Source organism: Gadus morhua, chromosome 9 (genome assembly GCF_902167405.1).
Source record: "Gadus morhua chromosome 9, gadMor3.0, whole genome shotgun sequence".
NCBI lineage: Eukaryota > Metazoa > Chordata > Actinopteri > Gadiformes > Gadidae > Gadus > Gadus morhua.
Window position 1 is genome coordinate 10,543,531 of NC_044056.1, and position 15,051 is coordinate 10,558,581.

Below are 15,051 nucleotides of genomic sequence, written 5' to 3' on the forward strand. Positions count from 1 at the left end.
GGACGGCTGGACGGATGGTCGGACGGGCGGATAATGAATGGAAAAAAAGGAGGACGGATGGGTGGATGGAGGGATTGATCGTGAATGGATGAAGGAATGGAGAGTGAAATGATGTGGAATGACAGATTGAGGGATGGATGAATAAACTGGTATTTTGATAGATAATTGGGTCGCTGGGGGGGAAATTATGCGATCATGTGGACATTGTGACAGGTAATCAATCAGCCCTATACGCGCACGGACATAAACAGTTTGTTTCAGACATGTCCGCCAGTGGAGGAGCTCAGACTTCTTCTCTCTCTCTCTCTCTCTCCCTGATGCCTCCAGGAGCCGCGCTCTGAATCTAAATCACTCAGTCAGTCAGACCGGCGATCGTCAACAAGGCAAAATGAGACAAACGATAAGATTGAGATTATTAATTAGAACGGTGGAATCATTGCTCTTGCTTGTTATTTCCCGCCCGGCCCCAATGGGATCTTTTATTCATAATATTGTCTCAGCCGAGGGGTGTACATCTTAAAACGATGAGCACATTACTAATGACCACAGAATCAAAAGCCATTTTATCAATGAGACCGATATTCCTAATATTATAATGGGAATTAATGGGGGAAAATGAAAGTGGTATAACACTTGTGGAAATGGATGATGTTCCTTGTGTATCCGTTTTATTGAAAATGAGAGAACTGATGCAATCAGGGAATACCAGGATATTGTGGCATTACTAATTACATTGACATTTTCAGCAAGGGCTTGGTCGATGACAGCTAGATTGGATGATTAAAAAGCTTTGTTGATGGATGACACTCAAAAGCATAAATCATGTGCAGATATGTGGATAAGTGGAAACCCAGTTTGGATTTATTATTATTTCACATTCTGTAATATTATGTTCATATTATGCATTCTGATTATATAAGCTCTGATTACTTGCACGGTTAAACCTTGTGATACTTAATGTTTAGTACTTAACTAAATACTACTTTAAGAAACTAACTAAATACTACTAACTCAACACTTTAACTCATTAACAAAAGAACAGTAAGAGCTTTATTAAATTTAATCGAATGTGAAACGTTTGCTAGTGCATCATTAGGGCAAACATTATAAAAAGAGTGGAAGCTGTTTCCAAAGAAGGACATGAATCATACAATAATTATCAATGGTATTTTATGATACTGTTTTATATACTCCTACTTCTATCTGTGTGTTGTGGCTGTGTGTATTTTGGAGACCATTTTCTTTGTCCACAGTAACCTCGAGTTTATTTCCCGAGCCCTTTACTTGTGCGCCACATAGCGATAGTCTGCAATACACTCCTTGACCAACAGGGTGATTTGTGTGCCATGCGCATGATGTTGGCCATCTTGAAATTGAAACAACACTGGGGCGATTCTTTCGAGTTACTGACCTAATGTGGTCAGATTTTATTATGTTACTGTATATTTCTTAAGGGTCGTTGAGCAAGGCTATCTTTGTCTATCTTTAACTGTTAAATTGTAAATGTTATCTAGAAGATTTACAGTTCATACAAGAGTCCTTGTAGGATGCATTTAGGCCTAAAGAAATGGGCTGGATAGAGAAGGTTTACTCCCTAAAGCTGGTCATAACATACAGTCAAAACAAGCTTCCACCAGCTTCCGGAATCCTCCGGAATTCCCTCGGTGTGTGCTAGAATTAAAGATGGTCGCCAACTGAATAATGCAAATGAAGCCTGGATTACCAAGGTTTGATGGGGCGTTTCAAATCTGTCATCGCTCCTCACCAACCAATGGGAATCAATAGGAAGTGATATATTAAAGTCCCAAAGGTGCATGAGATGATGAATTCTCTCATCTCCGTCACAAGATTTATGGAGGAGGACTGCACAACGGCGGCTGGTGGAGCCAAGACACAGACACACACACTTAGACACACACACACATTTTGACACACAGTCACTACTCTTAGATATGAACATTGTGGGGGCTTTTCTGAAGTGTAGATGAAACAGAATCCAGAAGGAAATGGACTGGTAGCTAATCACAAATACAATTATTTTTTAGTCCTCCTAACCCGCACTAAGATAAATTAAGACTGAACCACAACCAAAGTGTAGAGAGTTGCATGTTTGCAACACAATTGGTCCCAGGTCATCAATATAATATAACTTATTTATAATAATGATTAGAATAGAATCAATATTCCTACCATCGTTCATGCTAGAATGTTATGCACGTCAAAGGATAAGCAGGGCCAGACAGACGGACATGTTGCAGGACAGATTCCTAGATTTCAGTAGGACCTCAGAAGGTTTGTGTTCTTGGACACAGCTAGACTATAGCTTGCTTTGCCTTTGAACCTCGAACAATGTCTTGAATGTACTGAACTATTTTTAGATCTATGATTTTCACATCCTTGGTACATTTTGTTCCTTTTATTTGTGTTTATGCTTGTATATATGCTGGGGAATGTGTTTGTGTGTGTGTGTGCTTGTGTGTATGTTTTTGTATATGCTGGGGTATGTGTTTGTGTTTTTGGGTGTCTGTCTGTGCCTGTGTTTGTGTTTACATGTGTGTGTGTGTGTGTGTGTGTGTGTGTGTGTGTGTGTGTGTGTGTGTGTGTGTGTGTGTGTGTGGGGGGGGGGCGGCGGAGTGGTCCCATGTCAACCCCTCTCCGAGTCTTACTCCTCATCCATTGGTTAAAAAGTCACCCATGTTTTAGCGTCTGTCTTCTTTTTTCACCCTGACTGCATCCCAACCAAACAGTCCTTTTTTTAACCTGTCTACATTGTCTCTGTGGAAGAGAGCTACTCTCTCTCTGTCTGTCCTTCTCTCTGTCTCTCACGTGCTCGCTCACACTCATTGTGCACAACATTCTCTCTTTCTCTCTCTCTCTCTCTCTCTCACTCGCGCTCTCTTTCTCGCTCCGTCTCTCTCCGTCTCACCCTCGCTCAAATATATTCTTTCTGTCTCTTATTCGCTCACATTTTCTCTCCAACTCTCCATCTCTTTCTGTCTCTCCCTCACTCACACCCTCTCTCTCCGCCACAGAGTCTCTCGCTCACACGCTCTCTCTCCATCCATCCCTCTCTCTCTCCCTCTTTCAGTCTTTCTTTATATTTATCCACACACTGTGTATCACACTCTCTTTCCCGTCCTCTGAGAGAGCTAAATAATGTGGCTTATAGTCAGGTGCTCTGACTGTGTTTGCCTTTGAGTTAGGCAGCTTCCTATCTCTGTGATCTAGAAGTCTTTCAGGGCCCTATTCATATGGCCTCAAACTATAACAGACAACGAAAAATCTCTCACTCTCGTTCTCTCTCTGTCTGTGTCTGTTTTTCACTCTCTCATTCTCATGTTCTTTCTCTCTCTCTCTTTATTTCTCTCTCTCTCTCTCTCTCTCTCTCTCTCTCTCTCTCTCTCTCTCTCTCTCTCTCTCTCTCTCTCTCTCTCTCTCTCTCTCTCTCTCTCTCTCTCACAGAAGGTTCGGGACATTAAACCATTTGACACTTTTATCCCGAGCAGCTTATAAAACCTTGCATGCCTTCATCTCTCGGCAGGGGGTCCCAGGTGGGCCTTGATCCCCCTATTGTCAGCCCAGTCAATGCCTTCATTTCCATTCTCCACAAATTCAAGCGCACAGGACCAGCTCGATCTAGAACGGCTTCCCCAGGGGTGAAGCCCAGATTAGGGGGAGACTATGGGTCTGCCTGGGGTCCCTGTTGGTAGAGGGAGAGAAGCGGGCTGGAGGAAAGTAAAAGTGTTAAAAGAGTGCATTAAGGGGAAGTGGTTAAGAGGATGGCTTTAACACTAAAGCCTTCTGGGCAAACACACTCCATTTGCCATGTTCTTAAGGGGTGTCTGTGCTGTGTGTGCCTGTGTACGTGTGTGTGCAAGCCTTTGTCTGAGATGGATGGATACATGTTTGTACCTTCAAGTCCTAGGAATTGGTGTCCCTTCCTCTACATCGCGGTTCCTTTTTTCTCAGCAATAATGGTGTTACTGGACTGGTGCTGACTCCCATGCCTTCTCCTCTTTCATAGGAGGAGGAGCTGCTGTCACGAGGCGTTGCTGACGGCAGAGACTACAACCACCTCCGGAAGTACCTCAGCCAACACCAGCAGAAGCTACCCTGGAGTCCCGAGGTAGGACTGCTACCACCCCTCATCCTCCTTCCCTCCTTCCCTGCCCCTCTCTTCCTCTCTACTCTTCTCCTCCTCTCCTCTCTGATCATCAGTTTCTCGAGACCAGATTGAAACAGATATAACCCCATTTTTAGTAATTTAGCATATAGCATCATTTTATGCGATTGTAACACTATATTCCCTTGTTTGAACACAACCACCACGCAACATCACGTTGCTCCTCTCCCTCCTCGTGTCCCTCCCCTCCTCCTCATCCCTCTCTCCCGTTCACCCTTCCTCCCCCCTGACCCTCCTGCAAACCAGGATAGGCTGTCACACCTTCCCTACACATCCATCAGTAATTAACCTTTCCGGGGGTAGAAAATGCCGTCGCTCACACGTCTTAATCTCAGGCTCGTTGTGCCCAGCTACTACCCAGCCCTCTCTCTAACTGTGAGTCAGAAACGCTGCGTTGGTTGCTCAGAACACTAGTCGGACCATTAAGTTAATGTTCTGGGGACTTGGGGATTCAGTTGTTCTGGTACAAGGTCAATGAGGTTGGGCCTCCAATGTGTGAAACATGGGCCGTATGGATCTGTGCTTCATTTTGATTCAGCAGCCATTTAGGAGCGTGTGTTTAAAGCTAATAATGACCCTCTGAGCCAACGCTGTCCATCGTTTTAATTAGTTGAGCTGTACCTCTGTGGTCGATGCACGCGCTGCACAAGAGGTGATTTTATCGTGGCCTGATTAGAAAAGCATTTGTGCTCATGCATGTACACACACACAAAACAAACACACACACACACACACACACACACACACACACACACACACACACACACACACACACACACACACACACACACACACAAAATCAATGATGACGACATGGAAAGCAGCTTTGGATTTGTAACCTGCCCAGGAGAGTTTTGTGTGTGTGTGTGTGTGGACCGAGCCTGGCTTAGATGAACATAAGAAACATATTAAGCATGGTGTCATAGGAGATTAACGCTTATTACTTTACTTGTGGATACCTGACCGGATCTAGTAATAAGGGTTATCTAGTAATTGATCTCCGAGGGTTTATATTCTGAAAAACAGTAATTCACCTGCAGACAGGCAGACAGAGACGCAGGCAGACAAGACATACAGACAGGCAGAATTGAAGACATACAGACTGGCAGACAGACAGTTAGATAGAAAGATAGGCAGACAGACAGATCGGCAGAGAGACAGACAGGCAGGCAGACAGACATACAGACAGGCAGACAGACAGCCAAATGAAATGAAATTAAGTCAGACAGGCAGACAGATGAAGACATACAGACGGGGGAGACCGATAGACGGACAGATAGACAGGCAATCTTGGCCGCCTGTGAAGGTCAATAATGGTAACATAATTAATTTGAAAGAAAACAGTCAATCAATCAATCAATCAATGCCACTGGTGCAAATGCGACGGGAGTGAACGACCGGTGAGCTGCTTGTGTTCTGAGGACAGCAGCTCAGAGACTCTGTTACCTACCTGTTCCTGTAGTATCACTTACAGGAGTATAGGATGTCACGGACGTGTGTGTGTGTGTGTGTCTGTGTGTGTGTGTGTGTGTGTGTGTGTGTGTGTGTGTGTGTGTGTGTGTGTGTGTGTGTGTGTGTGTGTGTGTGTGTGTGTGTGTGTGTGTGTGTGTGTGTGTGTGTCTGCCTCTCTCTAAAATTCCAATTCAAAGGTCTTTATTGGGTTGAACGTGACATTGCCAAGCTCGAAGAGACAAATAAAACTGTTTCTTTACGATGACATATTTAAACAAGAACTCAAATATTATAGAAAGGTGTTATAATTTGGGATGCCTAAAAACTCTTGGTCTCTCTCTCTCTCTCTCTCTCTTTCTCTCTGTCGCTCTCTCTCTCTCTCTCTCTCTCTCTCTCTCTCTCTCTCTCTCTCTCTCTCTCTCTCTCTCTCTCTCTCTCTCTCTCTCTCTCTCTCTCTCTCTCTCTCTTGCTCCAGTTTTCTCCAGTAATTTTTATTTTCAGTAGCAGGCAATGAAGTTCCATTATTTATACCATTTCAGGGTCTTCCTTGAGTGCGACAAATCACACAGAGCTGAAGGACAAATCACTGGTCCGAAGCTGTCATGAGCTTCTAGTTTAGATTTCTGTCGCCCTCTTTTTGTGTCGTCTTTCAGTTGAACGCGAGCGTGTTCTCGTCACAACACAACCGTTACTTCGCACTGGCATATTCTACTGTCTTCTGCAGTCTTCCTGACACCACAAGTATCTCAGACCTCTATGGCTTCAATAGCTGTGGGATACATAGCTGGAAGGTAGATAAGTCTTTCATTCATCGTCTTTAGATTTCATTACAATTCATTTTTCTTTTCTTCTTTCAAACGTTTTTAACATTGCTATACGGTATATAAAAGAAGGTCATTGCATTCATATAGACTTAAATCGTTTTAAATTTCTCTTTTCTTCTTTTTAACCTTTCAAAAATAGCTACACGGTATATAATAGAAGGTCATTACATTCATATCGATATTAACTGTTTTTAATTTGATTTGATATAGATTTAATTTCACCTCGACTCTGGAACTGCTTTGTGACGACCACCCGATATAGATATATCTTTACGTGATGCGCTGCATAGCGTACGATATATATATTATATTACATTCGATATAGAGATATATATCTATACCATCCAAGGGTCTGTGGTGTACGCTTTGCTACGAGTTTGCTGCGCGTCGGCTTTGATGGGGGGGCTCATGGCCGGGCTGGCCGCGCCCGTCGTGGCTTTGGCGAGAGCATAGCGCCTGCCTCCCCCGTTCCCTTGGGGGGAGGGCTAGTGTCAGGTGGTGAGGCTTCTCATCAGGGCCAACCGCCATTTGTCAACGCCAGCCTGCCATCGGGAGCACAGAATGCTGCGGCAGATTTCTGGAACGGGAGATGGAGTCTCTCCCAGGTCGAGCCAGAGAGAGTATAGGGGGAGAGGGGGGAGGGAGAGAAGGAGAGAGAGAGAGAGAGAGAGAGAGAGAGGGAGAGTGGGAGAGAGAGGAGGGGAGAAAGGGGGGGGGGGGGGGGGGAGAGAGAGCGGGAGCGGGGGAGCGGGGGAGAGGGAAGAGGGATGAAGGAAGAAAAAAACCTTTGAGTGATGTTTGCTCGGGTGGATGGCACATCCAGATGGATTGTGGGTGAGAGGAGATATTGGAGGAGAGAGGAGACTGAGATATGCTAAGACAGGCTCAGATACTTGTGTTGGTGTGTAGAGAGTAAACACTGTGGTCTGCGGGAGGTGCTTTGGAGTTTTAGTGGCTTACTTTTGTGTGGGAGTGTGCATGCCTGTGTGTGTGTGTGTGTGTACACACACACACACACACACACACACACACACACACAGTGTGTGTGAGCTCATGTGTGTAAGCATGCATGCCTGCGTCTTAAGCGCACATGGTAGCGTCCCTGTTTTGTTTGGATATGCAGAGACCATGTGGCATCCTAGGGCTATATATAGGACGGTCTTCAGGGGAATCAATGCTGTCTTAATGGGGAAGGAAAAGGCCAAGTAAAGGCCAAGTACAGAGAGGGAGAGACAGATATACAGAGGGAGAGAGAGAGATAAAATAGAGAGAGAGAGAGAGAGATACAGAGTTATGGGGAGGGAAAGGGAGAGAGACGGAGAGAGCTAGATAGATAGAGAGAGATGGAGAGAGAGAGAGAGAGAGAGAGAGAGAGAGAGAGAGATAGAGAGAGAGTTAATCATGGGGAGGGAAAGAGAGAGAGAGGGAGATGGAGAGAGATAAAGAGCTATAAAGAGAGGTTATAGCTCTTGTTTTATTGAGTCATTTATGCTCCTGTTTTGCTTTGGATATATTAAGGAATGCCTTTTTCATGCCAATAAAGCCCTTAAATTAAAGATTTAATAGAGAGAGAGAGAGAGAGAGAGAGAGAGAGAGAGAGAGAGAGAGAGAGAGAGAGAGAGAGAGAGAGAGAGAGAGAGAGAGAGAGAGAGAGAGAGAGAGAGAGAGAGAGAGAGAGAGCGCGCTGGAGAAGAAGGCTCAAACAGAGGGAGACGTATAGAGGCAAGCTGAGAGGGGAGAGGGATGAAAGAGATAGAGAGCTATAGAGAGACAGTCAAAGACAGAGTTAGAGGGAGAGACAGAGACAGACAGAGAGACAGGGTAAGAGATGGAGTTATCGCGGGAGACAGATAGATTAGAGACAGATGGGATCAAACAAATCTGTAAACATTGACCTAAACTCCCAAAGGTGATTTATTGACATTAGCTGTACAATACGAGCACCCTGCCTCAGGATATCCTTCCTAGATATCTGGTAAAGTCTAAACCTCGTGGTTGACATATTCATGTGCACCAGCAGACATTGACTTTGACGACGAAGAGGCTGACGAGTTGTGGTAGAAATGAGACACAGATGTACTGCTCTGGACGGACGGACAGCTCGTGATTGTTTTGTCCTGGCAGCTGTTGACAGTGACCACACTCCCACTTTTACAGATAACTGTTATTATCGCAACCGCCACAAAGTTTGGGCTTCCGGTCCGATGACAGGAACATGTTAGTGAACACAATGACAGCCCAACAACCCCCGGTAGCTTTTCAGGGGGTGTGTGGAGGTCTGGTCGCTATTGGCTGTTGCCACGCTCATTGGATGAACATCAGCGTCAAAACAGCGGTGTTTAAGCCATCAAACCTGTTATTATGATGACATTAAGCAATAGCAATAGTGGTGCCGTGTGCAACACTATTAACTTATCTCAAACAAATACGCAACAAGAGAAACGTGATTGTTTCTATCCGCCCCGTGGCCAGACATCAAACCAGGGGGACGCACGGATATAATCAAATCAACATTAAAAACGAGAAGGTTTCTCTTCCTTATTCCCTCCCTCCCCTCTCTCTGCGTCCCTGCGTGGGAGAGAAGAATCGCCTATCCCCAACACGGCCAGGGCTTAAAAGAGCCGTGTAGACACTGCCAGCGCCTGGCCAACTCAGGCCTCACAGCCAGTCTGCCCAACATGGCTGGCTGCACGGGAGCTTTTTTAATTGGAGATGTTTTAGCTTTATTTCTCTTGTGGCAAGCTGGGGGGGGGGGGAGGGGGGGGGGGGGGGACGGACGGACCTGAGGTAAGTAGACTTTACCTAAAGTAAGGTCTACTTTCCGAAGCCGTAGGAAACCTATTAAAAGCTCCACCACTCTAAGTCTTACATACACAAGCTTCCAGCATGGGCAAGTCTCCCGGGACACTCCTCCCAGCTCCCCTGAGGACCGAGGACCAGCTTATCCACTCTGGTGAGGCCCTCGGCCTCTTCACACCTCAACCTGGTGCCCGCTGCATTGATGCATACACAACACAACACAGCAGAGCGAAGCAGGAGGACACACGGGGCAGGTGCGCACACACACACACACACACACACACACACACACACACACACACACACACACACACTTGCACAGACATGCACACATGCACATGCAAGAGCACGCGCACACATGTACGCACACACGTACGCACACAAACACACATAACGGAACAATCACACACACACACACACACACAGAGCAGATGTGTGGGCGAGGTGTACAGAATGAGCGGTTCCAGGGTTCTGACCCGGCAGGTCGTTGGGAGAATGGTAACTTCCCGATGGGTTATTCATGAGGCCGCCTCACTGCTGAGGCAAGCCCTCCATGAAAGAAGAGGCTGAGGGGAGGACAGGGCCGAAGGGGTGGGGGTGAAGGGGGTGTTTGAGGTGTTGTTGAGGCAGGTGGGGTTGGAGGTGTTGGCGGTGTGTGTTTAGGTTTGATTGTGTGTGTGTGTGTGTTTGTTGGAGTGTGTGTGTGCGCTTCTGTGTGTGTGGTGGTTGTGGTGATGGTGTTGGGGATGAAGGTTGTGGGCCTGGTGGGGGTGAAACTAATGGGGGTGGAGGTGGTGATCGAGGTGGAGATGAGACTGATGATGGTGGTGATAGAGGTGTGAGTGTGTGTGAGTGTGTTTATGTATGTCTCTTGTTTGTGTGTGTGTGTGTGTGTGTGTGTGTGTGTGTGTGTGTGTGTGTGTGTGTGTGTGTGTGTATGTGTGTGTGTGTGTGTGTGTGTGTGTGTGTGTGTGTGTGTGTGTGTGTGTGTGTGTGTGTGCATTGGTGTGTGTGAGTGTGTGAGTGTGCATTAGTGTGTGTGTGTGTGTGTGTCTTATATTATGGGTCACTGAGATGAATGTTGTTCTGTGTTTTTTCTCCGTCTCCCCAATGATCGGGACGTCAGGCTACAGAACTAAGAAGCGAACACACAGTTTGTCTGTGATGACTAACGATACTTTTAGGTTACCCAAATAGTGTGTACGTGTGTCCCTGTTGCATCTGTCTGTGTTTTTCTATGTGTGTGTGTGTGTGTGTGTGTTTGTGTTTGTGCGAGTTTGTGCGGCCGTGTGTGTGTGTGTGTGTGTGTGTGTGTGTGTGTGTGTGTGTGTGTGTGTGTGTGATTGCGTGTGTCTGATTGTTTCTGTGCGAGTGAGTGTGTGTGTGTGTGTATGTGTGTGTCTGTGTTTGTCTGAGAGTGTGTGTGTGTGTGTGTGTGTGTGTGTGATTGCGTGTGTCTGATTGTTTCTGTGCGAGTGAGTGTGTGTGTGTGTGTATGTGTGTGTCTGTGTTTGTCTGAGAGTGTGTGTGTGTGTGTGTGTGTGTGTGTGTGTGTGTGTACTGTCTATGTATGTCTATGTGGGTCTCTAGTGTGTGTGTGTGTGTGTGTGCATGTGCATGAGCGTGCGGCCCCTGGTTGCGTCCCCCCCTAAGTGCTCCTCAGGGTGGCGTCGGTCTGACAGTCTGTCCTTGCCGTGTCTTCCCAGCCTCCCTCCATGCGTCATTATCCTGTAGACTTAGCGCCCACCTTGGTCCTCCTCATCCTCCCTCTCTCACGCACCCTCCTCCACCGTCACAGCCAACAAACATGGAGGACTAACTCAATTGTTCTCTGGAGCCCGAGGAGAATTATGGGATGCATTTCATGCGTCTTCCCGTCTGGATCAATAAAGCGCTGTCTTAGAATTCTGCTAGTGTGTCAATTTGTGTGTTATATAATCTCCCCCTCCCCTCTTTATATTATCATCTCTAAAACTCCAAAACTCTTTATATTTTTAATTCATATTTATTTTCAATCTTTTTGTTAAATTATTTATTAATATATTGCACATGTTGCTTTATGCTCACCAATTCACTTTTCTTGTGTTACCAAATATACTTTGACAATGTGAAAGAACGTGAAAGAGGAAATAATTGGGATGCTGATACAGAGGTGTGTGTGTGTGTGTGTGTGTGTGTGTGTGTGTGTGTGTGTGTGTGTGTGTGTGTGTGTGTGTGTGTGTGTGTGTGTGTGTGTGTGTGTGTGTGTGTGTGTGTGTGTGTTTGTAAGTTTGAGTGGATGTGTGAGTGTGTGTGACTGTGTTTGTGTGTGTGCGTGTGTGTGTGTTTGAGTGTGAGTGTGTGTTGAGGGGATGCTGTGTCCTTGGAGCTAAGTATAATGCTGTGCTGTCTCTCACTGTATGTGTGTAATGCTGTTCTGTCTCTCTCTGTGTATGTGTGTAATGCTGTGTTGTCTCTCTCTGTGTATGTGTGTAATGCTGTTCTGTCTCTCTCTGTGTATGTGTGTAATGCTGTGTTGTCTCTCTCTCCCTCAGTATAAAGGCCTGGTCAACCTGCATGTGTTTGAAGACTGGTGCGGCTCCTCTATAGCCCAGCTCAGGAAGAACTTGCACTTTCCTCTCTACCCACACGTAAGTCTCCTCTAGCACACACCTCAAAGTCCTTATCTCCAAGATCTTCTTGTAAATCAATGTCTGTTAAGTCCCTATCGAGCGCTGACTGAGGGAACACAATGGTGACAGCCCTTGCATTGACAGTATTATAAACGTTACGATCTGTGTATCGGGGCTGACGATGCCAGTTTATCAACTGCTGCCGGACTGACATCACACAGACGCAAAAAAGTTTGGACCTCTTGGAAGTGATGAGAAGTGTGACTTAAAACACAATCACCACCTTGTCGCCATACGTGAGAGATCATAAGAGATCACCGCTTCACGCCACACGTCCATGACAAGCTCCAAAAGAGCTCAGCGCTGGCGATGCGATGTGTTTCTTACCAGACGAATGCCCCATTGGTGCCCACCAATCACATTTCAATCTGATATTGTGTAAAAAAAATTGCATACAAAGTACAGTTTTTGGACAAATACTTCATAAATATATCACTTTACTGCCAGACATCTTAACTAAATGAGAAAACAATGGAGAAAATCTAATGGGATAGGATTGGATACAGGTTGTATCCAACGCCCACCTTAGCCTAGCACCTACACAGGAGGTTTCCAACGCCTAGCCTAGTTCCTAAACAGGGAACCTCTACACCTAGCCTAGTGTTTATACCTTAAGAGCTTAAGTGACAGAGTTGTGAAATATCAATCTATTTTCCTTTGCCTCATGTCTGCTCTATTCGAGGGGGGTCCCTTTTCTTATCTTCCACTTTCACAATGAATAGATAGTTTGGTGGACTGGAGATTGATTAAATAATAACCAATCATTATTCCTGCGAACAGAATAGCCTTGGAAATTATGACAAAACCCAGTGTTTCTGCATTTAATACCTGCACTGTTTAATATGGCTCCAGCCATTCAGTTAAATCGCTGCTTTAAGCCTGCTATCAGACATCCCATAATATTATATGTGCTGGTGCTTCTCAGACTGTATCCTATATGTTAATCTTTTGGATATTTCAACAATAGTACAGTATCTCCCCCCTCCTTTTTGAGTAAATATATACATATATTTATATTAACACATAAAGATATGTGTGTTAAAGATAAATATATATATATATATATATATATAACACACAATAAACACTATTAAACAGAACTGATGAGTTCTGCTGTTGACAACATTTTTTCCAACGGTTTTCTCCTCCAGACACGAACCACGGTGAAGAAGCTAGCCGTGGCTCCAAAATGGAAGAACTATGGGCTAAGGATCTTCGGGTTCCTGCACCCTTACAGAGACGGTAACCTCAGCCTCGCTATCCCCCCCCCCCCACCCCCACCACCACCCTGAACGAGCGCTGAGACCCACAGCTAGGGGCATTCGGTCAGGGGGAACGGCGTCGCCGACTCCTTCCAATCTCCCAGGGTTCCTGAAAGCCGTTTGCAACGTCGGAGGCGGAGCTTACATTCACATTTACATTCAGGGCATTTAGCGGACACTTTTATCCGAAGCGACATTTTTCAGAAGAAAGAGAAACAACAATATATCGCTGTCGGTACAGTAAGATATCATTTATAATCGCTAGGTTAACCCATTCCCGCATGCAACAAAGATAGCAAGGATAAGACACTACACAATACACAAAGTGCTATTTTTAAGTGCAATGCCGTAGCACACACAATAAATGCGTATCTTAAGTGCCAGGATGTACAACATGCAATAAGTGATTATTTCCGTTAAGTGCCAGGACGTGTGTGTGTGTGTGTGTGTGGGGGGGGGGTGCTTTTGCTTCTCATCTGCGTACAAGCGCCGGAGACTCTGCCCCGATTCTCCGGCGGTGCCCGGCCCCGGTTACCATGGTAACGGCGCCCCTGCGACGTGCACGAGAGATTGCTTGCGAGAGCGGTTCGCGTGTTGTTCCTCCTCGAGGAAGTCAAACTACAAAGCGTTGTTTACCTCTCGCTTCCTCTCACGCGGCCCCCAGGGGACCGGTGGCTCCTCTTCAAGCCCACAGCCCACAAAAACACAATGCCTCTGATGTCAACCAAGGGTTATGTCACCCACACACACACACACACACTCAGACCCACACACACACACACACACACACACGGGCATATCGTCGCTGAGTCACACACACAAACACCCACACAAACGCTCGGTTACACACACACCCACACACAAATACAACGTTGCTCAGTCGCACACCCACACGTTGTCGCTCACACACACAAACACACACGCGCGCACACACACACACACACACACACACACACACACACACACACACACACACACACACACACACACACACACACACACACACACACACACACACACACGCACGCACACACACACACACTGTCTCACTCTTTGATCCTGTCCCTCTCCACAGGAGACTTCCAGTTCTCCGTCTCGTCCGACGACAACTCCGAGTTCTGGCTGAGCTCCGACGACAGCCCGCTCAACGCCCGGCTGCTGGTCTACGTGGGAAGGGTGAGCTCTCCTAGGTCCTCATCCTGCTCCGGCGCTACACCACGCACACGACACCCACACGTACACAAAGCCCTGCCCTCTGCGATACACAACGTCTGCCAGATTTGGATAATGTCATACAGCTAAACAAACTCAAATCATGGAACCATTGCTGGATGTTGAATATATAGATAAAACTACAGTCTGACAGGATTAGCATTGCAGTGATTTGAGACGAGGAGATTAGTGTGGGAACACGCAGTTTCCTGTTTATTGGATGCTGCTGTGTAAGCCCTTTGGTACACCGACCGAGGCAACACTCGCACCGCCATCAGGAGAGCCCGACCTTGTTTGTCTTCAGAAAACACCCATCCAAAACTTTGCCCGCCCCCCTACCCACCACCACCCATGCATCCACCCAGGCCCAGCTACCCGATAAACTGTTCCGCAAGCTGAAACCCTACCTGTAGGTCTCTGTGAGACCGTATTGGAGATGTTCCGATACCGATGCTGAACTTCAGCATCTAGCATCGTAACTACTAATAGCACTTGTTCTTATTGAAGGGTTCTCCAACGTTCACAGCAAGCAATGTTTAGTCAGCTCACTTGCTGTCAAAAAACAGCAAGAGTCTTTCCGAATTGGATCATTTACATTTATAACCTATAATTAGAATAATGCATTTGTGTTCTTCTAGTTAAGTGTG

At 46.2% G+C, this 15,051-nt stretch overlaps 1 protein-coding gene across 1 annotated transcript in view; it reads left to right on the forward strand.

Annotated features, from left to right (window-relative positions):
* The window catches only part of b4galnt4a (beta-1,4-N-acetyl-galactosaminyl transferase 4a), a 136,163-nt gene that overhangs the window by 71,934 nt on the left and 49,178 nt on the right, over positions 1–15,051 (forward strand). Inside the window, exons 3-6 of the mRNA XM_030366359.1 lie at positions 4,025–4,126; positions 11,793–11,888; positions 13,082–13,172; positions 14,268–14,368. Coding sequence (XP_030222219.1) covers positions 4,025–4,126; positions 11,793–11,888; positions 13,082–13,172; positions 14,268–14,368 — 390 coding nt within the window. The remainder of the gene's footprint in view (positions 1–4,024; positions 4,127–11,792; positions 11,889–13,081; positions 13,173–14,267; positions 14,369–15,051) is intronic.